The 25,809-nt window shown below is 41.4% G+C and overlaps 3 protein-coding genes across 4 annotated transcripts; 2 read left to right on the top strand and 1 right to left on the bottom strand.

The window, feature by feature from the left end:
* Nucleotides 1-2,308: 2,308 nt before the first annotated feature.
* Nucleotides 2,309-7,242, bottom strand: MRPL32 (mitochondrial ribosomal protein L32). The gene is made up of 3 exons (XM_082632505.1): nt 7,075-7,242; nt 5,285-5,466; nt 2,309-2,862 (listed from the first exon to the last, which is right to left on the bottom strand). The coding sequence occupies exons 1-3, from the start codon at nt 7,202-7,204 to the stop codon at nt 2,608-2,610; spliced, it is 567 nt and encodes a 188-aa protein (XP_082488631.1). The 5' UTR covers nt 7,205-7,242; the 3' UTR covers nt 2,309-2,607.
* Nucleotides 7,243-7,401: 159 nt separating this feature from the next.
* PSMA2 (proteasome 20S subunit alpha 2) lies at nt 7,402-17,994 on the top strand. Its single transcript, XM_082631592.1, has 8 exons — nt 7,402-7,484; nt 11,265-11,341; nt 12,370-12,502; nt 13,944-14,066; nt 14,804-14,885; nt 16,386-16,459; nt 17,568-17,625; nt 17,713-17,994. Exons 1-8 carry the CDS (start codon nt 7,444-7,446, stop codon nt 17,827-17,829), a joined length of 705 nt encoding a protein of 234 aa, XP_082487718.1. The 5' UTR covers nt 7,402-7,443; the 3' UTR covers nt 17,830-17,994.
* Nucleotides 17,995-22,647: 4,653 nt separating this feature from the next.
* Nucleotides 22,648-25,593, top strand: LOC309810031 (UPF0415 protein C7orf25 homolog). 2 transcript variants are annotated; one of them, XM_082631718.1, is made up of 2 exons: nt 22,648-22,749; nt 23,744-25,593. In XM_082631718.1, exon 2 carries the CDS (start codon nt 23,765-23,767, stop codon nt 25,028-25,030), a length of 1,266 nt encoding a protein of 421 aa, XP_082487844.1. In that variant the 5' UTR covers nt 22,648-22,749; nt 23,744-23,764; the 3' UTR covers nt 25,031-25,593. The 2 variants fall into 2 exon arrangements, with proteins under 2 accessions (XP_082487844.1, XP_082487845.1); XM_082631719.1 differs by having other exon boundaries at nt 22,660-22,819.
* The last annotated feature ends 216 nt before the right edge of the window (nt 25,594-25,809 follow it).

Here is a 25,809-nt window from a genome sequence, read left to right as displayed (position 1 = left end):
GAGAGGGAGACTCAGTGAGGTGGGACAGAGTGGGCCCAAATGGGGATGGGGGGGTGATGCGTGCTGAGGACGGCGTCACAAGCTCTGCTACACGTGGTTATGATTTCAACAAACTGAGGTGTGGGGTGTGTACCTCGCTGTGCTGGGAGGTGGGCACAAAGACTGGGACAGATCGTGAGGACACCAGAGAGGGCTTCATTAGGAGTCTGGTTTTGACCAGGGAGTGATACGATCAGAAGTGTTTCAGAAACCACCACGTGTCAGAGTGTGGCATTTAGAAGCATATACTCCATAGCGGTAGAGTAACAATTCTTCACTTTTCGCTTATATACTGTGCATTGCTTCATTAACTATAGTGGTGTATTAATTTTGTAATTGAAAAACTATTAAAATGAATGAGAAATATGAGAAGACTGGAAACCAGTAATTGGAAAGGGCATTGTAACAGCTCGGAAAAGAGATGATTAGGGTTTGAAGGAGGACCCTGGCTAGGAGATGCAGTGAAGTCAGGCGCTTAGATCTTCAGCATCTGGCAATCTGCTAGGAACTGGCTAAAGGAGACAGGAAGATGGAGGGGACTGTCACCAAGCTCAGAGGGGACATCACCTCCTGACCCACCTCTCCCAAACAGAACTTGGACCCCTCCTTCCAAAAGTAATGTCTCAACATCTTGACGACGCAGACAGGTAAGAATGAAGTTCATCTCTACTGTTCAGAACATGAACGAATCGGTTATGTAAATGATTTTATTCAAACTCATGTGTTTTCTTTTTCCTGAGAGTAAAAAAAAAATGGAGGTATTAAGTGATATAATCTGTTATAAAGATAACTTTGTGGGGACAACCTCTTCAAAAAGAGGGATAGGCACTTTCCCTAATGACATGGCTTTCTGACATGAACCAGATATCTGGGTTTGCTAATTTGGGGATGCATTTGATGTTTATCTGCCCATGAGTAGCAAACAGAAAAGTGGACCTGCCCACACATTCTCAGCAGGTTCATCTGTGTAGCTTTCTGCTAAATCAGTGGACAATATGTTACCCAGACATACACTTTGCAACCTGTTAAGATAGTCAACCGAGATGCTGAGTAGGTGGTGGAAGATTCAGGTGTGTACTTTTTAGCCTTAGCTTCCAAGTATACCTGCCTCAAGTTTGACACTAGGCATTTCTAAGGCTTGTCAGAGGAAAAATCAGTATCTGCAGAGGATTGCCTTAATAAGAATATGCAGACAACAATTCCTGCAGAATTTTTTTTTTTTTTTATGTGTGGGTGGAGCTAAGTCTTAAAGAGCTATTTACTGGGACTCTGGTACTTTGGAAGATTTAAGGATTTGCTTTCACTGAATTGCACTCCAATATATCATCGATCTGTACTGTACCGCATGACACTGGTCATTTTACTTCTAGGAATGTTAACATGAATGACCCCATCAGAGGCCTCATGAAGTCCCAGGGGCAAAACTTACCTTGGGCCTCAGTACCAGGATAGAGGTATACTTCTGGATTATGTCTCTTGTGGAGACTTATCAATGGACGTCCTTTTCAAGGCAAAGCAAGTTCAGGGTTGAATTCACTGCCTAATTCTTGTAAGTACTCAGGCTACTGGAGCATGCATTTTGTTTTGAATATATCCCTGGGCTTTATCTTATTTTGTCTATTAATTTTCCATTCAACTACAATTCTCTTACTTTGTGTTTTAATACGCTACCTCACTTTTATTATTTTTTCAACGAGGCAGGAAACAGCAAACCTTGGACTCAGGGTAGACACAGGAATGGGGGAAGGAGATGGAAATATGAAATGAATTGCGTTAAGTTAAAAAGGCCATTGCTATAGAGATAAATATGACGAAATGTGAAATAAACGAAAAGGTCATCCTAGAAGGAAAATGCAAGGGCAACCCCCTCAGCACGTTTTCTGTGTGCTACTGAATTCACTCACATCTCCTTTAAAAAATCTCTCTCCCCAGACTACAAATTACAGATCTCATGAGCCATCTAATGAATTCTGAATGATACCTTGATTTAATGTGAAATGTCAAGAACTACTTCTAAGTAAATGAACATGTCTCCTATAAAGTGCCATACAAAGGCCATTTTAATTTGCTAAAACAAACAAACAAACAAAAAAAGCAAACAGGACGAACTTTTTCTTACTGCTACATCTACCGTCTTAAAAAAGTGATACCCAGAATTTAAATAACCTATTTTCAGGTGTTACTTAAACAAAAGCATTTGTGTAAGTATTCTTGTAAGTAAAACCAGTGGCAAACAAACAAAACCAGAGCCCAGACGCATAATTCTGGCTATGAATTTTAAATTATGTTTTATTTTTCTGTCCTGAAAATTCTGTTCACTACAACTTCATAGTATAATAGCAACAAGACACATAAATCCATTGAGCCTCTGCATAAACAAACATTTTCAGACTTTACTCCTGATGCATTCTTCAAATTACTCGCAGAAAACTAACTGCTTATAAAGAATGTTTTAGGCTATGCTGATGATTTAAAAACAAGCACACAACCAACATAAAAACAAAGAATTTTCCTCTTTTTCAGGAGAAACGTCTTGTGTGAAGTTATCCTCTCGAAACACGTTTGCTGTCAATTCTGGGTGAACCAGGATGGCCGCTTCCGGTCTCGCTCGATGATCCTCTTGCCCTGGTCTTGCTTGGAGGGTGTCTCCCCCAAGTACAGCACCGTGGTCTCCACGGTAGGAGCCTTGAAAGGGCCTCCCTCTTGCTTCCCTATCTGTCGTCTGATTTCCGCTGTCTCTTTACACACCTTCTCATAGCAATAGCCACAGAGGACGTGTTTCTGTTTCAGGTGACCACATTCAGGACAAACGTCTATATTGTTCTTAAAAAAAAACCAACCAAACAACAACATTTTAACAAGAGGCAACATAACACACACATCACCGACAGGAATGAGGCTTATATGTAAACCTTCTTGGAATGTCCATGCCGCACAAGGTCACAGGACCACCCAGTTCAACCTCATTTTAATAGGGAAACTGAGGACACACACTGATTTGAATTAGTAGAAAAATTGGGACTAGAACTCAGGTCTACCGACTTTGAATCTGGTACATTTTTACTTAAATACAACAGTCTTATTATGTGAAACGGTACTCCATTCCCCCATCCTCAAAAACTAAACATCTGATAAGGAGCCCATCAACACATTGGGGTGAACCACACAGCCAGCATCTTAAGTAAGACACCAAGGTAAAGGGAATTCACTTTTTCTTTCGGTCTATCCTGGGAAGAACAAGATGGTAAACACATTACAAGTTGGCTTCCCCTGGTCATCAGAGTGTAATTCAAATTCCTATATGAAGTATAGCTGGTCTGCAGTGTGAGTTTTCTTCCTATAAATGAACACTGATTATTCCTTAATGTAAAACTCCCTATATATTACAATTTGAGGGTATTTTCATGAGTTTTATATGTCTACCCAACTTTAATAAGACAATTCTAACCTCTAAAGAAGTCCTTTCATTGTGTTCTAAAGGTAGGTTTGAAATATAAAGAAAAATAGTAAACGGGAACATCAAAGAAACTCTGAGCACTTCCGAAGATTAATCTACAAACATCTGTGAGGCAGACGACAAAAAGAACTCCATTTTCTGAAAGAAACAAAAAACCTTGCAAATCATTTGCCTCACCGACTTCTCATCTTACTCCAATATCTGGAAACTGGATCATACATCCAACTTCGAGGTATGGAAAAAATACCCACCATCACTTGGTGCCCTTTTCCTAACAAATCCCTCAGCCTAACACACAATATGTAGCAGAAAACAATTCACCAAAGCAAATGAATGCACAAGACGAGAGCTATTCTTTTCCCTCGGAAAAAAACAAAGTCAGGGAAGTTATGTAACAGATCTCATTCCTAAACTCTTAAATTCTCTCAAACTGTATGAATTACTGGTGCCTCAATTAATGAAGTATTTTTCAGTTGCACATTTTAAGTCTGGTCCCAACTGTGAATCAATAATACTTTAGAGCTTAAGTTCTAAGGGTTTGGTTTAATACTGAACGTGAAGGCTCATGAAAGTCCATTTTCTGTCCTTGAGTTCCATCTGTACTGCCCCACTGCTGGGGAATGCCGTGGAGTAAACAGGAACTCAAATCACGGCTGTTAAAGCCATAAATTAACAGATCAAAGGTAAGAAACGCTGGGTTTCCCTGGTGGCGCAGTGGTTAAGAATCCGCCTGCCAATGCAGGTGACATGGATTCGAGCCCTGGTCCAGGAAGATCCCACATGCCGTGGGGCAACTAAGCCCGTGTGCCACAACTACTGAAGCCCACGTGCCTAGAGCCTGTGCTCCACTACAAGAGAAGCCACCGCAATGAGAAGCCGGAGCACCACAACGAAGACAACAGCAACTAGAGAAAAGTCCACGCGCAGCAACGAAGACCCAACGCAGCCAAAAATAAATAAAATTCAAAAAAAAAAAAAGGGTAAGAAACGCTAAAATTTTTGTTACTAGATCAATGAAGAAAGTGTACCCATGGGACATGGTGGGGGGGTGAGGGAGAAGGAGCACTGAGATCTAGAACTGTCTGAGGATCGGAACACACACTAAGTTTCAAGAGAAGAATGTGACTTCAATAGGAGACTGCTAGGGTTCAAATCCTGGCTTCACCTTTTAAGTCTGGGACCACGGGCAAATTCTTTTTGCCTCAGTTTCTTCATCCTAAAACTGAGCAAAACAATATTTACTCTGGAGGGCTGTTGTGAGGATATGATGAGAAAATTCATGTAAAGCGTTTAGATACATCATCAGCACTTAATAGATATTAGCTATTTTTATTACTTATCTAAGGATTTTCCTTCACAGTACCTTATTGGATACAGTGAAGAAAAGAATAAATCTGTAAGGGCTAGTAAAACTCCATAATCGAATAGATCTATGCTTCTGACTTTAATTTTAGGGTCTGCCATAGTTAAAATGTTTATTCATATATGGTTCAAAATCACACAGCTTAGGACTGGCACAGCTCACAATACAAAAGTCACATAGACTCTTAACAGCCCAGTCCTCTGTCCAGACTCTAAACTCCCTCCGTGACTATGTTCCTAAGACTTAGGCTACAAGACAGTAGATACACACACATACATAACGAGAATATTGTATTTAATTTAGGCCAGAGGAAGGTAGACATGTAAGATCTGAAAATAATTCACTCATGAGTTATGTGAATAAAACAAGAGAATATGCAGTGGTGGACATGAGAAAAAGCACACCCACAAAAATCACCATATTACCTTAACTTTAATAAGCTTATGAGGGTTTCTTCTCCTACACCTGTTAACTTCAATGCTGCGTCTGTTTTTGGGAGCTGCCATCCAAAAGATGTTCTCCAAAAAGCTGGAAATCTCCTTACTTCCATTGGTATCATTTGCTGGTTCTGTAAACATAGCTGGACCTTGGACCGCTAATGCTGGTTCTACAAAACAAACATGGAGATACAGAATCAGTTTCTAACTTCTAAATGACCATTTACAGGTATCATTCTCCTTAACAATCAACAATGATATATCAAAAGGCACATATAAAATATTACATTCAACAGGCATTTAACAGGAAACCTTAGTAGCTACTGAAATATAGTAAAGCTCATACATAAAGTAATTTTAAAGAACACAGAATTTTTCTTAGTGGCACCTGCTTAAATGAATCGGTTAAATTCTACCAAGAGTTTCTCATAATACAGAACTCAGGGGTTTAGTAGTAAACATGAATAAATCTAAGCTTGAGATTTCCAAAATCCACTTCCTACTGGCACTGAGATAACTGTTGACTGCCGTTTTATATTACATTCAAATGGGGTTAGCTCCTCAGTCATATCCTGGTAGGCCCTTTAAGTCACTTCGTTCTTCATAATATTTAATCTCAATCCCCGTCAACTCTCTAAGGAAAAGAACTAGCTCATCACTCTTTGTAGAATATTAATTTATTTATGTGACCATCAACATTTCACTTTTGTTTTTAAAATTGTTTATAAAATCAGAGAGATTCCTTTACCCTCTCTTTGCTATATTCCTCAGACTTGCAACAGTTCTTTTGACTTTAGGAACTCTTAAAAATATACAAAGCTGTCTAACACTTAACTGGTATTCCTTGTCAATATATCTAAAAGTATTGCTATGCATAGCCTGATGTAATAGCGCAGACTCTGGAAGGTCTGTGTGACCTTGAGACCTTTCTGAGCCTACTTCTTCAGTTGAAAAGTGGAGACACCTAATGGGATTGTTGTTGAGATTATCTCAGGAAGCATATGTAGGCTTTGACATATAGGGGTCTCACGGTTCAGACTGCCTGGGTATTATCATTATTATATTTGGGATACCTTGGAAATCGAGTGGAATGTAAATGTCAAAGCAATGACAATTTTAACAACCAAGACACTTCCCTTTAAAATCAGTTTCCGGGGAAAACATGGGATCCGGATTCAACTGCACAAAGCTCAAACGCCACAGAGAGCAAATTGCTTTAGGGGGTGGGATGACTGGAAAGGAAAGATAAGAGAATCTAGATAGTGGCGTCCCTTGATGTTAAGCTAATGAGCTTCGGCTACATTCTGTGTACGAATGAGACGATCAGAGGACTTTTTTCCCCCTTATTTGCAGGGGACTGGGGAGCAAAAACAGGTGTCTCTTGTTTCTAAGTAAGTGCATGTCCGGGACAACGTCCCCTACGCGTGGCCGAAGATCAGGACGCGGGAGCAGGGCAGAGTACGAGCGGTGCCCACCACTCTGCCTGGGGTCCCCTCCCCACCACCCCTCTCCACGGAGGCTTTCTTTTTTTTTTTTTTTTTTTTTTTTTTTTTTTTTTTTTGCGGTACGCGGGCCTCTTACTGTTGTGGCCTCTCCCGTTGCGGAGCACAGGCTCCGGACGCGCAGGCTCAGCGGCCATGGCTCACGGGCCCAGCCGCTCCGCGGCATGTGGGATCCTCCCGGACCGGGGCACGAACCCGTGTCCCCTGCATCGGCAGGCGGGCTGTCAACGACTGCGCCACCAGGGAAGCCCATCCACGGAGGCTTTCTTTACGTACCACATTGAGGACTGGGAAAGCCTGGCCGGCTCTGCCGAAGTTTCCGCTGCAGTTGCTCCCAAAAGTTCCGGAGGAGTCCCTGGGCTGCGGGCCACGGCGGAACCTTCAGCATCAGCATGGCAGGCGCCATGTTGCTCGCCCGTAAACCACGCCCACCGGACCGCTGGGTCCCGCCCCTACGTTGAGCATGCGCACAGACGCAGAGTCGGGCAAACGCGCACCTGGAACTACAACTCCCAGCATGCCCCTGAAGCGTCTCTGACTTTCCTCCAATCAGAGAGAGGGAAAGGAAGGCGCGGGGAGGGGAAATGAAAGGAAACGGGCCGCAGTGCGCATGTGTGCGGATGTGCGCTGGGTCTTCGGGTAAAGATGGCGGAGCGTGGTTACAGCTTTTCGCTGACTACATTCAGGTATGGAAGGGGCCCCGGAGGTCCTCCTCGTAACCGAGGTTGCAGGAACTCTGCTGACCCGGTTTTTACCGTCCTGGTCTCTGGCTTGGTGGTTCCGGAGGGCCCAGTAGGGAATGGGGGTGGAAATGCAACTTTGCAAAGTCATTTGCAGGGCCCTCCCGCGGCCTGGGGAGCAGTAGTGCCTGGGGGCCGTGGGAACGCAAGTTGGGGGGTCCGGGGCGACCGACCTTGACGCTGCTGGAGGTTGAGGCCCTCACCCAGGGGTTTTCTTTAGCTTTGGAGATTAGGGAAGAAAGTAGCTTTGCATTAGCTGTCTCCGGGTGTCCCGTTCAGAATTCAAGATTTCCTTTCTGACCGAAGTAGGCCTGATTCGGAGCTCGGAATCTTGGTCAGACCTATGGGGTCCCTTTTTCTCGGAAAGCCCGAACTTTACAGTTTGGTCCGAGTCTTAGTCTCCGTTTGTCACTAATGTCTCTCGAAACCTCTTCCCGCTTTCGTTTTCTTTGGTGCCGCTACTGGAAGCTTAAGGACTGAAAGTGAAAGCGTTATTTATCTTTCTTTTCTCTAGTCTTTGTAGGCGCCAAACTACTAGGCTACATTTGCGTTTTGGCTATTATTTTGGGAAGGGGTTATATTTATTTAAAAAAAAGATTGTAGGCTTTTTTATTTTAGAACAGGTAGATAAGCATATTTTTCAAAGTAAACTTGAGTTAAACTATCATCATTCCCAATGTAAGAAAACCGTCACCAAAGGATTTAATAAGTCGACTGGGGAAGGATTCAATTTGGCCATTTTCCTACAGACCAGTGATGCCCCGTTTAATTAAAATGTATTCTTATCTGACTGCTGAAGGCGGGCCGCATCTGACTTGTTGAGGACTTTCTGTGTGGGTGGAGCTTAGTCCATCTCTTTGGGCTACCATCTGTGATAAATTATCTCAGCACCTTTCAGATGAGCTAACCACAGCTCAGGCAAATTAAATAACTCGTCCCTGGTCATAGGTGAGTAGCTGAGTTAACATTCAGACTGGGTTCTTTCTGACGACACTTTCCATTACTGTGCGACGTCTTCTTAAAATGCTAACATACCTTTCTTTTAATAAAAGGTCTCATCATATACAACAATAGGGAGCAATGTTTGCCAAGTAGTTACTGTTCATATTCGTGAACAAAGCAAACCTGGACCTTTATATTTAAGAGAGTGTAATCCTAGTGGAGCCGAAACATAAAACAACCATATGTTAGCAGGGACTGAATCTTTCTATAGTAAATTTCCTTATTAAAACACACTCTTTTGTTTTTTAACATGATAGTGCATTTCTGTTTTAGATTAAAAGATTTGTTTCCAGCCTGTTGTACTCAGAGTTAAACTACTAAAGGTGGAATGACAAGAGACTATACTATAGGAGGTGTTCTTGTGGATTACATTTAGTTGGGGATATTGACAATAAGTGGATAAACAAATGGGTGCCTACTAATGCATTCTGAAGAATGTTTTTCCTTTACTCGGGAATATTTATCAAGAGAGGGAGAAAGAAGGAGCAAAACTTCAGATTGGGTAGTCAGGAAAGACCAGTGTTCTGGGGGACTGAAAGATGAAAGGGAGCCAACTGTTCGAAGATTTAGGGTAGAGAGAGTTGCAGACAGAGGGAAGAGCATGTATGAAAGTGCCAAAGTTGAGAAGGACCGAACTGATAAGAAGGCCAGTGTGTTAGAGTATAATGAGCAGAGAGTGTGCATGGGTCAGGCCAATTTTGCAGGGCCCTGTAGGCCAGAGTAAGAAGCTTTTATTGTAAGTGAACCAAGAAGTTATTATAGGATTTAAATGGGGAATGACATGGTACAAAAGTAACTCCGGGTGAGGGAAGGGAAGTAAGAATGGAAAAGATGAAAACTAGTTAGACGGCTATTTCAGTTATCCCTGGTAGAGATGCTGGTGCTTTGGAATGGGGTAGTGGCATGATTGAATACAAAGACGGTTGATAGCTCGGTGAGCTCCCAGGTTAGTGAGCTTTCATACAGAAAGATGCAGTGATAGAAGTGTATATGTGTGATTATGGCCACAGAAGAAAAGCTAACTTTTAAGTTTACCTAATCCTTTAAAATGTCCCCAGAGGTATTTGAACTAGGTCTTGAAGAATAATTGAAAGCTGGATGGACCCAGAAAGTCATGATATGATTATCAAAATAGGGACCATTAAAGGAAAACAAGTACAACCTAATTTTAAAAATTTAAATGCTTATTGCTGTTATTCTGTTCAAGTCAGCTAATTTTGTCATTTAACAGTCTTTAAACTGCCGCCCCTATAGGCTTATTCCTTAAATAGGTCTAGATGTGTGTCTGTCAGTCAAATGAACCTGGTCATAGGCTGTGTATTGGAGTACTGACTGAACAGAGCTTACACTTTGTAAATGTTGAAAAAATAATTCAAGTATGATGAATCTTAGCCAAAGAGGAAGCATAGGACAGTATAGGTGTGAGTGTGTGGGATTCAACCTAGTCTGGGTGGTCAGGGCAGCTTCCCTGAGGACATGACATTTCTACTAAGGGGTGGAGGATGACTTGGAAGGAGTTCACCAGACAGTGGTGAAGTGCATTGCAGACAGAGGGGTTAGCTTGTCAGAGGGGTCTTTGAATGTTAAGAGTAGTTGTGTGTCTGGAGCAAGGTGGGATGGTGTGAGTTGAGACTTGAGTGACAAAGAGAGTATCTGTAATTTTGTGAAGATAACATAGATGACCTTCTGAAACTGAAGATTATATTTTCAGTAGTAGACTGGAGATGTGGACCTAGCTGTGTGTCGCTTTGGACAAATTACTTTCATTCAAGGACTTTGTCAATAAAATAGAAAGGTTGGTGACATTTATAGTAATTGTTCTAACTCAACAGCTAGATCGAAATAAAATGTGACCTAAAAAGCCAGTTTGGGCCTAGCTAGTAGCATTTGGCTGCCAAACTCATGGAACCAGAAATGTTAAGTATAACCAGCTCATGGCATCTCGGAATAGTTTTGTATTATATAGCAAATACTTTGTTGTGACTGATATCTAGGTTTTATGTCTTAGGCCATGTCTGCTTTATAAAATGTTTAACTCCACCCACGTGGATTGTTTGCTGTTATTTGGTATTTAACAGACACATACATATTCTTAATAATATTACTATTTGGTATTTAACCAGCTCATGGCATCTCGAAATAGTTTTGTAATATATAGCAAATGCTTTGTTGTGACTGATATCTAGGTTTTATGTCTTAGGCCATGTCTGCTTTATAAAATGTTTAACTCCACCCACATGGATTGTTTGCTGTTATTTGGTATTTAACAGACACATACATGTTTTAATAATATTACTATTTGGTATTTGCTTGCTGCTAATTTTGTGCCAGAAACAAAAGGCGTCGCTTCATTTAATCTTCACAACAACCTTTGAAATACTGATAGGTAACTACTATACTACTATTATCCCCGTTTTACAGATGAGAAAACTGAGACACAGATTAAGTAATTTGCCCAAAGTCACAAGGTTGGTAAGTGGTGAAAGGCAACAGTAATAATGCTGCTTTAAGTGGCAGACAAGAAAAAACAACCTAAGGAAAGAGATTAATGTTACACTATGAATAAACTTAGTTTCCGTACAACTTCATGATAAATTTTCAAAGCCCAGCTATTCCTTGGTGCTGATTAATGGATTTGGCCTATTTACCTGCCCTTTCTCAGAGGTGTTCCTCTAATAAGTATTTGAGAATGTGAATTTAGCAATACCTTTGTTTCTCTTTAAGCCCATCTGGTAAACTTGTCCAGATTGAATATGCTTTGGCTGCTGTAGCTGGAGGAGCCCCTTCAGTGGGAATTAAAGGTAATTAAATGCTTCATTCATTTCAGATTCCTGTTATTAGTTGTCATAATGTGTTCTTTTGGAATTAATAGGTAATTAATGTAAAAGTAAATAGCTGTGGTAGCATAATTTTTTAACAGTTCCTTTGTTTTATACATTTATTTATTTATTTATTTTTGGCTGCGTTGGGTCTTTGTTGCTGTGCACAGGCTTTCTCTAGTTGCAGTGAGCGGGGGCTACTCTTTGTTACGGTGCGCAGGCTTCTCATTGCGATGGCTTCTCTTTGTTGCGGAGCACAGACTCTAGGCTCATGGGCTCAGTAGTTGTGGCTCGCGGGCTCTAGAGCGCAGGGTCAGTAGTTGTGGTGCACGGGCTTAGTTGTTCCATGGCATGTGGAATCTTCTCAGACCAGGGCTTGAACCCCTGTCCTGAGTTGGTAGGCGGATTCTTAACCACTGCGCCACCAGGGAAGTTCCAACAGTTCTTTTTGTTAATCTACAGTATTTTGAGGTTTAAAGAAAGTAATAAGCCAAAGATGATGATGAATTTTTTTTTCAAAATAAATATAGCACCTTTATCTATTGTGATAACCCAGAAACAGTCTTTCCTATTCAGAAAACTGAGTATTTTGTTTTTTCCACTGATTATGTATCACTGTTCTCTGGCAGTTTTTATTCTTTCCATAACTTAAAAAAGGTTAATCATAAAACTTAAAGATAACTTATAAAAAACATATCATTGGTTGTAAAATTTCAGATTATAAGAACAGTAGGCCAAGTAGGCAGAATTCCGTTATCTTAAAACATATGGACTTTTCTTAAGAAAAGTTGTGTAATACCTGTAGCTGAGGGATGTCTTAGTGCAATAGAGATGACCAGTGAGGGAAAGGTGATTTACCTTTCCTTGGGTAATTTTAATATGGAAATCCAGAAGAAAAGGTTTTATAACTAAGAAGAAATAAAGGAGTTTGGCTGAAATGCTTCTGCAACTAGAAAACTGTTGAAGCAGAGTCTTTAAATAACATTTAAGCCTTTTTTTTTTTTTTTAAGCTGCAAATGGTGTGGTCTTGGCAACTGAGAAGAAACAGAAATCCATTTTGTATGACGAGCGAAGTGTCCACAAAGTGGAACCAATCACCAAGCATATAGGTTTGGTGTATAGCGGCATGGGCCCAGATTACAGGTACCTTGTACCCTTTGTTCTTTTTCTCACCATCTCGTGAATTCCTTGTAATCTATACTTTGAGGGGAAAAATCAAAGGATGTTTTTCCTTTAATCTCCCAACTTCTCATCGTTGGCAGCTGAACTTAGTTTGCCAGTATGAGACAGACTGGGGCTTATTTGAAGGAGAAGAACTCAGTGCCACTCAGTTGTAAAAGAGGAGATGGATACTTACCCCTCTCATCTCTGTTCAGTGGTTTTCCCTTCTGATCATAATCCCTCTGCTACCATCCAAGGGCTCAGCAGGGGCTTTGCTGTTCTCTAAATGTATTTTAAAAACAACAAAAGCAATACATGTCATAATAAACTATATTTTTTAAAGGTTGTCAGACAGCAAAAGAAAGCATACCATCCAGAGTTAACCTCATTTTATTTAGTTCTGTTTTTAGCAAAGGGACAGAATTCTCAGAAGGTCACTGAAAGTTGTGGAGTATGACAGCCAGTCTGGATCCAGATGTTTATATAATCACTCCTTTGATATTTCACAGGAAGAGAGTAATCCTGTTACATCAGGGTACCAGCAGGTTTAAAGAGATTGGCAGCTTTCTGTTTGTCATTTAAGAAGCAAAAGGAATGTTATTACTTCATTCTTGATTTTGTGGAGTAAGATAGGTGGAGCCAAAATTTCATGAGTTAGAAAAAGCACCAGTGTCACTGGCACGTGATCAGGATTCACTACAGTGGGTTCTGTTACCACTGCACGGAAGGGAGACTGCAGCTCACTAGCACTCACAGAATAAACTGGCACCACGGGAGAACTGTTCAGAGGGATAATGTCCTGAGCTCAGATTAGTACACGAGCAGGTAAAGGTAAATCCTGCTTCTCTTGCTAGTATATTTAATTGTTACACTTTTGACAAATTTTACATTATTTGACGTTATAATTAGTTTCACGTTGTTCATTAATCTCTGGAATTATTGTTCATAATCTGTTTGAATTCCAGTCTGTGGAACAAGATTGAGGCCGAGTGAGAAAAATATGCCTGAACGCGTGTGTGTGTGCGTATTAGCCTGTTGCCTGGAGTGAAATATAAAAAGGCAGGGTGCCTGCCCTTGGGATAAGGGGGGCACAATCTTGAAGACGCTGTGGCGAGTTATAAAGTTCTTGCATACGCTAGAGCCGTGGCTGCTAAGCTAATGGGTACCCCCCAGTCCATAGTTTCCTTCCTTTTGCCTTGTTCTTGTTCATCTATGGTTTGTCTCCTCAGTGACGCTCTATGATATTTTCTTGTAAATTAACCATAATCAGATGTAAGAACAAGACTGGCTTAGAGCTAAGAGCTGCTATTAGAGATACATGTCAAACTTGTGCTATAGGTATATGCCTATAGAAGGAGAATGAGTCTTTAGATAGTAAAGCATCTGAATTTTAATTAAATCTTATTTCTTTTCTGTTTGTCAGAGTGCTTGTGCACAGAGCTCGAAAACTAGCTCAGCAATACTATCTCGTTTACCAAGAGCCCATTCCCACAGCTCAGCTGGTACAGAGAGTAGCTTCCGTGATGCAAGAATACACCCAGTCAGGGTAGGTTGATTTTATTACTTGAAATGTGTCATGAATTAGAAAAAAAATCATTTTATGAGTAGACATATTTTTTTTTAAAAAAGAGGGCTTAGTATTCCTATATTTCCTTAATCAGTGGAAAAAATCACTATGATGAACATTTCTGATCTTAACTGGACCCGCAATATTTTTTTAAAGAGAAAATGGGAATGTTTTCTTGCTGTTCGTATAGTAGCAGAAACCAACTTCTAGATAAAGTCCTTTTGCTAGTAATTAAAACATTTCTGTATGGGCAGACAGTCATTGCTGCTTCCAAATTTATCTTCTAACCAGAAATGATTATAAGCACATGATGAAAGCAATAACTTTGACACATCCATGTTTATTTAATTCCAGTGTTCTTCAGCTTGGGTGTGAACACGGATGAGGTAGCTGCTGATTTGTAAAGCCGGTGGAAAAGCTGCGTTTGTTGAAATGTGTCATTTTGTTAGGACACTGTTACTCCACACTTATTAACCCTGATGTTTTTATCACTCCATTTACCAAAATGATTTGACTGTCTTTCCTCAGTGCCATAAAGAAGATTCATTTTGAACTGATTTGTTTAGAATGGTGTTAAATACGTTTTAAGGAACTTATAGAAGTCTAATTCGGTTTACCTGATCACTTGCTATACTTGAGGGTATTAATAAATTCTTAGCTTAGGTTGACTTTAACACCATGAAGATGGCAAGTAATTTTCATTTCTCTCTCTTCAGTGGTGTTCGTCCATTTGGAGTTTCTTTACTTATTTGTGGTTGGAATGAGGGACGACCATATTTATTTCAGTCAGATCCATCTGTAAGTATCATTAGATGTATTTGAGGGATTTGTCAAAGGGCTCTTTGAATATCTAGTAAAAATAGAAGCCATAAAAAGCTTAAAAAGTAGAGTATTTTCTCTTTGTTTTTCATTTGGGCTTTAGAAGTAGTATATATTCACTTGCACGTTTAAAAGGTTGGTAATTCAGTCTTCTGATAAGGAAGCTACTTTAGTTCTGCTCCCCGTGTTCTTCTGGTATGTTGCTTGACTTCACATACCTTGAATGATTAGTTGAAATAGTTGTTATCAAGTCTCTTTAAATCTGTGGAATTCTTTTACTTTTAAAAAATTATAATTAAAGGTAAGGGTCTGGGTGGGGGCAGTGCCCTTTGCAGTCAGTTTAATCTTGGGGCTGACTTCAGTGTGACTCTTCCTGTACAAATATTGATGTCCATCTTGAATTCGATGTTTTGCACAACGGGTGAGTTGTCTGCTCTAAAGCAGGAGATTGGTGTTCAGGTTAGCAGGTGTCTGTAGAGGGTACCACTCCTCCACACGTCTCACATCTGTCACTCATGTTTGCTGTGAGGAGACCTGGAAGAAAAAACTCGTGATTAGAAACTGATCTTTCATAGTTTATAGGTCACTAGATAATGGCAAGTTCACTCAATTCAGACTAGCTTTGTAATCTGAAAAGGCAAAAAAAAGATAAATTGGTTATTACTTAAATCAGAAGAATTAAGTACTTAGGGAACTTTGACAGTGTCTGTTACCCCATATCTGAGCTTCTGAAGCTAAATGACATGCCCTCTTACCTTCCTTTCCTGGGGGTAGCAGAGCCAGCAACACTGGCATCCAGCTTTCACCTTTTGCCCTTTTTCCCCTGTTGTGTCTAAAAGGCAGTTGCTTCTTTTAAAATACGTTTGGTCTGTTTCTTTCAGTGTCTGTGTGTACGTGTGTGTATGTATTTTTTCAATAGATGAGTCATGTTATATAGGACATACTGCTGCTGCTTTCATTCAACATTAGATTACAAAATATCAACACCTTTGAAAAATTTTAATGCAAAGCTGTGTCTTTTTAATTTATTTGCTGCTGATGATGAAGAACTGGTCACCATTTTTCAGATATATATGACAGATTTCTAGAGCCCTTCAATCCTAGTAAGCTACAATATTACTTTTGATTATTTGCTCTAAGTTAACCTCAGTTTCTTTTTTTTTTTACATAAATTTTGTACAGTAAGTTGCACATACTTAAAGTGTACAATTCGATGGGTTTTTGATGTATGTAAATGCCTGAGAAAACCATCACTACAGTGAAGATGCTGGACTTCTCCATAACCTCCAAAAGTTTCTTCATGCCTTTTTGTTATTTATCCCACTAACGTATTCTATGACGTATTCCATTGCATTCCAGTAAATATTTTGTGACCTTAGAAGTTAGAGACGAATTATTGAACTGAGACATAAATGTCAGCATCCTAAGTAATTAGGTTAATGATTTAAAATGTTCTTTTCCTCTTCCCTTCCTGACTAGGGAGCTTACTTTGCCTGGAAAGCCACAGCAATGGGAAAGAACTATGTGAATGGGAAAACTTTCCTTGAGAAAAGGTGGGCTCATAAAACTAGATTCATTAGCAAACTTAATTTACAGTTTTCAGCTCTCTTTAAATAATATCATGAATCTAAACAAATTTGTTGTATGACTGTGTATTCAAGCCTATTTACCTGATAGAACAAACAAACTTTTCTCTACTCTGGCTCCCCGGCCTTCAATATATTAAGTGGTAATATTCATTTCTTATGAACTTCTCTTTCTGCATTCTCATGCTTTTTTTCCTAAATATTATTTTTATTTTTTTACTTCATTTTTCCTCCTATCTCAAAAAAAAAAAAAAAGAAAGACCATTGGATTTGGAGTAAAGAAATTGGGGAGGAAAATTTCTAAATGATGTAAGTGATAACAGCTTACATTTTGACAATTACAAAAAAAAAAAATTGCGAAGCCAAACCCGGTGTTGATGGTGGATTAAAGTTGTGATGTATATACTTGATAAAAAGTGGAGCGATATGTAAAAATCTGTCCTGTCAGCACAGCAGGCTGCTCTTACTTCCAGCTGTATTCTAGTCTCAGCATTATTGTAGCCCACCAAAAAATGTCCTACATTTTGAATGGGAAAGGTTCGCAATTGATTTTAACCACCAAATGAACCTTCTCGGTACATTTTCACATAATATTCATGTTAAGATTATTTAAAAATCTTAGACTCGGGATTAATTGGTAAATTTAAATAAGCTTAGGATTTTAAAGCAATTTTTTTTCCTTTTACATATTAGTGAGTCTTCCAAACATAAAAAACATAAGAGATTTTAGCAAAAGTCTGATTTCTCTGCTTTATTTTTATAAATTGTTATAATATTGCCACCACACTCTGATTGTATTAAAATGTTTATACTTAAGGAAGTTTACTAAAATAAACTCACGTTAGGGTTACGCTCTTCATGATGTCGGGAATGCACACCAAATAATTGTCAGTTTCTTATCGGGGCAGCTAGCTCAGTGAGGTGACGAAAAGAATTCATCTGTAACTTAATATTTTTAAGAGCGTTTTAGATGTTTAAGAAATCTTACGCTGTTGCTATCATTGTGTTTACATAGTCATAAATAATGTTAACAGTGCCGAAAATCATTGGGGTTTTTTTTCAAAAAATTCTTCAGATATAATGAAGATCTGGAACTTGAAGATGCCATTCATACAGCCATATTAACCCTAAAGGTTAGTTCAATATCTAACAGTTGGATTTGTAGTGGTTGTATAATTAACTGCTTAGAAAATTGAAATTTTTCCCTCCCTCTTGATCAGGAAAGCTTTGAAGGGCAGATGACAGAAGATAACATAGAAGTTGGCATCTGCAATGAAGCCGGATTTAGGAGGCTGACTCCCACTGAAGTTAAGGATTACCTGGCTGCCATTGCATAACAGTGAAGGGACTGAAAATCTGGAATTTCAGATAACCTCTCTACTGAAACATGTTTAAAGTATGTTTTTGTTTTGCAGACTTTTTGCATACTTATTTCTACATGGTTTGATGGACTGATGTTTTTAAAATGAGACTTATAAATCATAATAAACTGTTAAATTCAACTTCCTGCTTTTTAGGAATTAGTAAAATTTTAACATAGTTATATCCTGCTTTTCATCACAGTTGATTTCTGAAAACTACATTACAAAGCAGAATGGTGAAACTGTCTTTAGTCCTCATGCAGTTTGGGTTAAGTCAAATCTTGTTACTCACTTTGCTGTCAGATGTCTGCTTCAGTAAAGCAAAACGCTGATTTGGGTAGACATCACTGCTTTTAGAGCTGGGAGAATCTGCAGACTTTCATGGATTCTGAGACAAGGTGGAAGCATAGATGTTTTTCAGGCACCATTAAGTGTGGGTCAGTGAAACCCTAGCATACTCTGTGAGATTGCACTGGAGCTGCCAAGAGTGCTAAGCCAAACAGTCTCCTATAGGAGATCTATTATGTACATACATAAAAAAATGGTGTGCTAGTTCCTGTTGGTTTTTCCATCGCAAGTAGGTAAATGTATTTAAAAAGAGCCCCCTAGAATCTACTAAATCTTTTTAACTCAAGGATGAACATGAGTGCTGGAAATAAAATACTAATACTGAAATGTCAAAATTATGGCTTAAGTCTCTCCCTCGTTCATGTAATCTCAGTGTAATCAGAACCTTCACTGCAAATTAAGGCTCATAGAAGCAAGCAGATAATGGGGTACCTGAAGCCTGTTTTCATTATATGTGAGGGCATAGCACTTAGTTTTCTTTTCTTGTTTTTAAGGCATCATAGGATAAGAGAAATCATGTCATTAGTCTTGCTCACAGAACATAGAGTTTATGAATGTCACTGTTCTTACGAACAAAGAGATCGTGGGCATTTCTGTGATTTAAATGTGGCTCAAAAGATCTTGATTGTGATCTAGCCAAGTTTAGGCTCTTTAGGCAAGAGCCTTATCTTGGAGCATTTTTGTCGGGATTCCCAGTTCTACCCACTGTCACTGTAACACCCCTGTAGTGGCTGAAGCGTTATGATGGGAGATGGGAGATACCAACTTGACCTATTTCTAGACATTTGTCTTGAAGGCCTCATTTAACATAACAGTCTCTCCTCGTCGGCTCTTGGTACATTGTGAATCCAGCACACTAGAAGGAGAACTTAGTGTTAAAAAGGAATGGTTTTTGGAGTTAGGTCTCAACTCTCCCACTTAACTGGCCGAGTGACTGCACAAAGTAATTATCTCGAGTGTTTTCTCAGGACTAAACTTGATTATGCAAGTGAAAGGCCTGGCAAGGTTAATGGTTAAGTACCCCATAAGTTTTAGCTCCTTTGAATTTGTTTAGGCTCTCTCTAATGTCCAATATTAAGAAACCAGAGGAATGCCAAAATTCTACAAATCAAAGAAGGGAAGAGTAAAGGCATTTTTATTTAGGACAAAAAGAAAGCACGTGGAGGTTCTTATTGGGTGCTAACACAGTAAGTCCTATGGAATAAAGAGAGGAAGAATTAGCTGAAGCAGATATGTGTCCAGGTTCTATTCTCTGCCTCTTTCCCCATTAAGTACAAAGCCCAGTCAGCTGAAGCTGCCTAGAACTCCCTTGGTTCTCAGTTTGTTCTTTTCATTGACCTTAATTTTCAGTTGTCCCCTTTTGTTCCAGTTCTTGGGCAACTCAGGTTTTTGGTCTGACAACCCATTATGCATCCCTGAATGTTCTCCGAGTCTTCTGTCATTTCTAGCCAGTGGATTCTAGCTTCTTTTAATCTTATTTAAGTATCATAATGCTCCTAATATACATTCCCCTCTCCATTTTTGGTCCAATTTTTTTGTATCTTAAAAAATTTGCCTCCACTTGTTTTTCTCTTCCAGTTCCTCAACTGAACCGTGAATCCAAGTCTGCAAAACAATTATTAGCGGTGAAACATGGAAATGTTTAAAATTCACACATGCTGGGGGGAAGAGGGAGTTGAAAAGGAAAGGGAAATAAGGAAGAAAAGTAATATTGATCTTTATAATTATCCAGTGCTGGCTTATTGGGCACTGATTAGGTGAGAAAGGTGATCAAAGGATTTTTCATCTATTGCTCGACTATGTTCATGGATTGAAACCGCCAACTCTAAGCCTTAACTTCAGCTCTTTATCACGCGTCTCCTTGCTAATGTAGGCAAGCTCTGAGCCCCTGTTGTAAAGAAACACAAGCTGATATTCAGTAAAGTGCCTGAGAACATGTAAGAGTTGGTAACTCCTTTGGTTTAGAATCCTAATTTCCTGAAACCCAGTCCAGTGGTCCTGTATTAATGTCACGTTGCTTCACACGGTTCCTTCAGTTCAGACTCCTCCCTTGACCCTGCTCTCAAGGACCTTATTATCGAACCAGCAATACCTGCCTGCCAACTAAGTGATAGCTTCCTAAGCATGAGCCTATTTTAAAAGTTAGATAACTTTTAACACTTGATCAGAGGCCCTGTCCCTGAGTTTCATCACTTTTCCCATTTTAAGTATTCCATCAGGTACTCCTGTGTTTCAAAACAGTAGGCTTATTACGGTTATTTCTGGATTCCTGAAGCTCAGCCATCATATAACCATTTTATTCTGCAAGAATAGAATTTAGAAATCTTATACCACCCTCACTTCCCTTCTGCTTTAATTAGATCACAATGTTTGGCATAAAAGATTTTTATTAGGGGTATGTAAGTATACTGTGATTGCTTTTCCTCGCTTTTTTGCTTTGTTTTCTCTGTAGCTGTCACTAATTCTTGCCAGTTACCCCCTAACGGCATTGCAAAACCCTCTGCACAGTTTTCCTCACTGTCAGATACAAGGTAATCTGACAGTTCTCACCCAACCCTTCACAGCCCCTCTCCCCCAGCACCATTCCAAGAAGTTTCTTGAAACCCTCTTTCTGCTCTAATCCAAGCTGGTTGCGTCTTTGAAACTCTTTCTTCTCCTCTTGTCTCTTGATTGGCTGGGTTTAAAAATCCTAGGTTAGAAAGAAATGTCTCCACATTTAAACTCCTATTAATTGGATACTGGAGCCTTTTGTTTTTGCTATATTTTTCACCTATTTTTTAAATTCTACTTTTTAGTAGATTTTTACACTCTTCTATTGATGTTTTTAAGATTTGGGATATTTTTAATTTTGAAGAACTCTTTCCTATACTCCATTATCTCCCCTTTAAAAACAAAATTCTTTGATTTATGGCTGAAATATCTTCTATCTGAGGATGCTAGTTAAAGATATTAAAAAAAATTTTTTTGTTGTTCTGCTTTCTGTTTCCTTTAGATTCCAAACAAAAATGTTTGGAAGTGTTGTGTTTGTGAATCCCAAACCTACCTACTGGGGGATGCCGAATATCAGCACCTATAAACCATTTCTCTGTGGTCTTTCATTTGCTCTGTTTCTCCAGAGAAAGGGTTTGAGGGAGAGGGTGATGAGGGGAGTGGGACAGGAGTGCCAGCGTTCCGACAGCATATTACTGTTCAGGACCGTAACTTAAACTCTTTTCATAATGTATCTCGAACCCCTCTTGATTCCCTGTCTTCAACATCATAAACTCGGCTTCTACCTGGGGAAGGATGGGTAACTGTCCCAGCTCCACAGGACGGGAGAGAGGACTTGGTGTCTGTTCCTTATACAACATGTAAGCAACGCCCACTTTCAGCCCCTCCTCACTGCCACACCCCCCCCTTCCAGGCATCTGTAGTTCAGCGCCTTCCTGGGGTCCTGCTTTGTGAATCACTTGATGCAGTTTCTCTCTGCTAACTACTTCCACAGAGAGGCTTCCTGGCTTCAAATAACCTCTCTCTGGCGGACTTAACTCTAAACCATACCTTTTAGGCTCAGAGGATTGAATAAATATGTTGAAAAGCACTGGGAACAATGCCTGCCACATAATAAGCATTGAATAAGTGTCATTATTGCTCTTTGTCTTGAAAAATGTATCGACATACCTCATGTGCAATCATCTCTTGTTCTTTTTAGTCTTGTGGGTTTATTCCTTTCCTGTCATTTAAGTAAGGTTTAGGAAAGGAGCAGGCAGACATGGGATTAATTTTAAGTCCTCTTAAATTTTTAAAATTAGCCTTACTTTATGGGTGACTCTGGACACTCTACTAAAGCTAATATCAATTTCCCAGCCCTTCAGAAGCCAGTCACCCATCGTTTGTCCTCTTCAGAAAGGTAGCGCGTCTCTAATATGACACTTTCTAATGGAGAGAGCTCGTGATGGCGCAGTGGCAAGTGCTTTGGGGTGGGGTCAGAAATCCCAGCTACAGCACTTATCAGCTGTGAAAACTTTGACAAGCCACTCCAGCCAGTTTTCTGTTAAAATGAGCCAAACTTTTTCTAAGACGACAACCACCGTCTGGCACTCGTAGGGGTTTGAGCCTGATAGCAAAACGGTGTACTTGACCCGCGGAGAGGAGGTGGGCGCGATCGGGAGGTTTTCTCCACCAAAATGCACCGACTGCCGCCCCAGGCAAAGTCTAACCATGATTAGATGCTAGGATACGGGTTCAGCCTGCCTGGCTCGCTGGGGATCGAGCGGCCGGTGCCCCAGTGGGAGATCACCTTTCCTGGGGCCAGGCGGGGCCGCGCGCCCCGCGCTCGCCCCGCGGCAGGAGGGGAAGACGCCTCTTCCCTCAACAAACATGGCCGCCGCGCTAGCGTCAGCTCCGCTCTGGAGGCCGCGCTGCCGCCTGGGAATAGCGGGCTCGGCGTCACCCGGCGCGGGGCCACGTGACGCGGGAAAAGCCCGAGGCGGCGGGGTTGGCGCAGGCGGAGCTCGCGCCAGCGGAGCAGCAGCGGAGGCCGGAGTGGGTTGGGGGCTGCACAGTGAGGTTAGTCTGCGGGTCCCGGCCTCGCGCGCACGTGCCCGCCTGTTCGCGCTCGTGGTCCTGGGCGCAGCAGGTGAGGAGCCGGGGAAGGGGCGAGGGGGTGGGGGGGCCGGGCGCCCCTTCCGAGGCCGGGAGGGGGTTGGGCCGGGTCGGCGGGGTGGGTGGCGGGCGCCGAGCCGCCGAGCGCCCTCCGCCCGCGCCTCCGTCCCGGCGCTGGCCGTGGGGGCTCTTGGAGCCCGAGCCTGCCCGACGGGGCCAGCGGTGCAGGTGGACCGAGCAGGGCCGGATGCCCGCCCGGAAGGCCCCGCCGAACCTCAGGCCCGCCCTCCCGGGCCGCCGCGGGCTGCTCCGTGGAGTTTATCTTCGGGCGTTTTCCTCGGAGTGGGAGCGGGAGCCAAGTTGGTGGGCGCCTTCGGTCTTTAGAAATGGGCTGGGTTGACGTCACATGCAGGTACGAGGCGGTCTGGATTCCTGGGCGTGTGTACCGTGTGCCCCTGGGAAATCACGAGGCAGCAGGTTGAAGGAGACCCACTCATGGAAGGTTAGCGTGGTCAATTGAGGAGAGAGTCTCCTGTTTTGGACAGTTTGTTCACCAGCTCGTCTGTGTGGATACTTTTATTTTAATCATTTTTATCTTGACCCTTCTACTAAAAATTTCTCGACAACTGAACAGTAAGGCTGCTTATAAGGGAATTCTTTATGTAGCAGGTTGCCAGCCCCCTGCATTTTATCCTAACCCGGGATATACTGTGGATCCCATGACCTTCAAGCTGAAGAAATGAAGGCGCAAAGAGTGTTAGAACCCAGCGGACGTAAGGAGCAGTTCAGAAGTCTAGCTATCAGCCTTTCCTTAGCTCTCAGAGGAGGGAGTCACTCCAGAATCAGACACGCAGAATCCCAGATTCATAGACCCGGCCTCCATAATCTTTGTGGTCCGATTGAAGTCTTAGAATCCTGAGCGAAGAATTGCTTGCGGTTGATTTGTTTCTTTTCATAGGAAAGGCATAATGCTGTCAGCATGTCTGCACACTCCATGCTCTGTGAACGGATCGCCATAGCCAAGGAACTGATGAAGAGAGCAGAATCACTCTCCAGGTCAAGAAAAGGTGGCATCGAAGGTAGTGCCAAGCTGTGCAGCAAACTGAAGGCAGAATTAAAATTCCTACAGAAGGTCGAAGCTGGGAAAGTAGCCATTAAGGAGTCCCATCTACAGAGCACTAACCTGACACACCTAAGAGCCATCGTGGAATCGGCAGAAAACCTGGAAGACGTGGTCAGCGTTCTCCATGTCTTTGGTTACACAGACACCTTGGGCGAAAAGCAGACCCTTGTGGTGGATGTCGTTGCCAATGGTGGTCATACTTGGGTGAAAGCCATTGGCCGGAAGGCCGAAGCTCTGCATAACATTTGGCTGGGCCGGGGGCAGTATGGCGACAAAAGCATCGTTGAGCAGGCTGAAGACTTCCTCCAGGCCAGTCACCAGCAGCCGGTACAGTACAGCAACCCTCACATCGTCTTCGCATTTTACAACAGTGTCTCCAGCCCCATGGCCGAGAAGCTGAAAGAAATGGGTGTATCTGTGAGGGGAGACATAGTAGCCGTGAACTCTCTGTTAGAGCCCCGTGAAGAGCTCCAGGCCAGTGAGAGCGAATCAGATGATGATGGCCCTGAACTTTTGCGGGTGACCAGAGTAGACCGAGAAAACATCCTAGCAAGTGTCGCGTTTCCAACAGAGATCAAGGTTGACGTGTGCACAAGAGCCAACCTGGATATTACTACTTTAATCACATATGTATCCGCCCTCAGCTACGGAGGCTGCCGCTTTATCTTCAGAGAAAAAGTGCTCACCGAACAAGCAGAGCAAGAGAGGAAAGAGCAGGTTCTGCCACAGCTGGAGGCATTTATGAAGGACAAGGAGTTGTTTGCCTGCGAATCTGCGGTCAAGGACTTTCAGTCTATCCTAGATACCTTAGGAGGACCCGGGGAGAGAGAGCGGGCTGCTATGCTAATTAAGCGAATTAATGTGGTCCCAGACCAGCCTTCTGAGCGTGCCTTGAAACTAGTGTCCAGTTCAAAAATCAACAGCCGCTCATTAACGATTTTTGGGACAGGAGACACCCTAAAAGCCATCACAATGACTGCCAATAGTGGTTTTGTCAGAGCTGCCAACAACCAGGGTGTTAAGTTCAGTGTGTTTATCCATCAGCCCAGAGCACTTACTGAGAGCAAAGAGGCCCTAGCTACCCCCTTACCAAAAGACTGCACAACTGACAACGAACACTGATGATATCCTTTAAATACTGTCATGGGAATAAGTTATTTATACCAAAGGCTGTGTCTTCCCATTCTTAATTGGAAAAAAAAAAAAAAAGGTCTATAGTAAAAATAATACTCTTTAGAGCTCTTAAACCAGTCAGGTTGACTGTCTGTCTCATCTATAAGGTGTATAACCTAAAGTAGGAAAAAAGCACAAGAGGCAACCTTATTTATCAAACTGGCTACATTATAATTAGAGCAGAAATACATCTATATAAGGCTTGTAGCTGTATCACAGTGTTTTGATTTGTTTCATTCAGTAGGGCTACCACTCCTCTAATGGTAACCGCATCTCTTGGACTGTGGCTACATGGCATCTTGCATTAAATATCTGGAGAAACCTCTGAAGCTTGTTTTTCATTATATTGATTTAGCAATCGATATGGGTTGAGGCTGGGAGGTAATAGTTTTCCATTGATTTTAGATTCCAAAGTTATGGCTGTTATTGAAAAGACACTTATTTGATTGCTATCTGTCAGGTGCAGTCTGGTGGTTATGTTTACAAAGAGGACATTAATATAGAAGGAAATAAAGGGAATTCTGATCATGGGAGTCCCATGAATCTCTTGATACACCATCGTGGTAAGATAGACAACAGTCACGCTACTACAAACCTAAGGTGTTTAAGGTTAAATATTAATTTGAATATATTGAAAAAGAATTATATAAAATAATAGGTTTTACTTTTAGATATAAATGGCCCCCACATTAGCAGTATTTGGATTATGAATACTACTTTTCTCATTC

This window comes from Mesoplodon mirus, assembly GCF_964341445.2.
Source record: "Mesoplodon mirus genome assembly, chromosome: 9".
Taxonomy (NCBI): Eukaryota; Metazoa; Chordata; class Mammalia; order Artiodactyla; family Ziphiidae; genus Mesoplodon; species Mesoplodon mirus.
The sequence above is the reverse complement of the archived record's forward strand: the minus strand, read 5'-3'. Positions and strand labels throughout refer to the sequence as shown.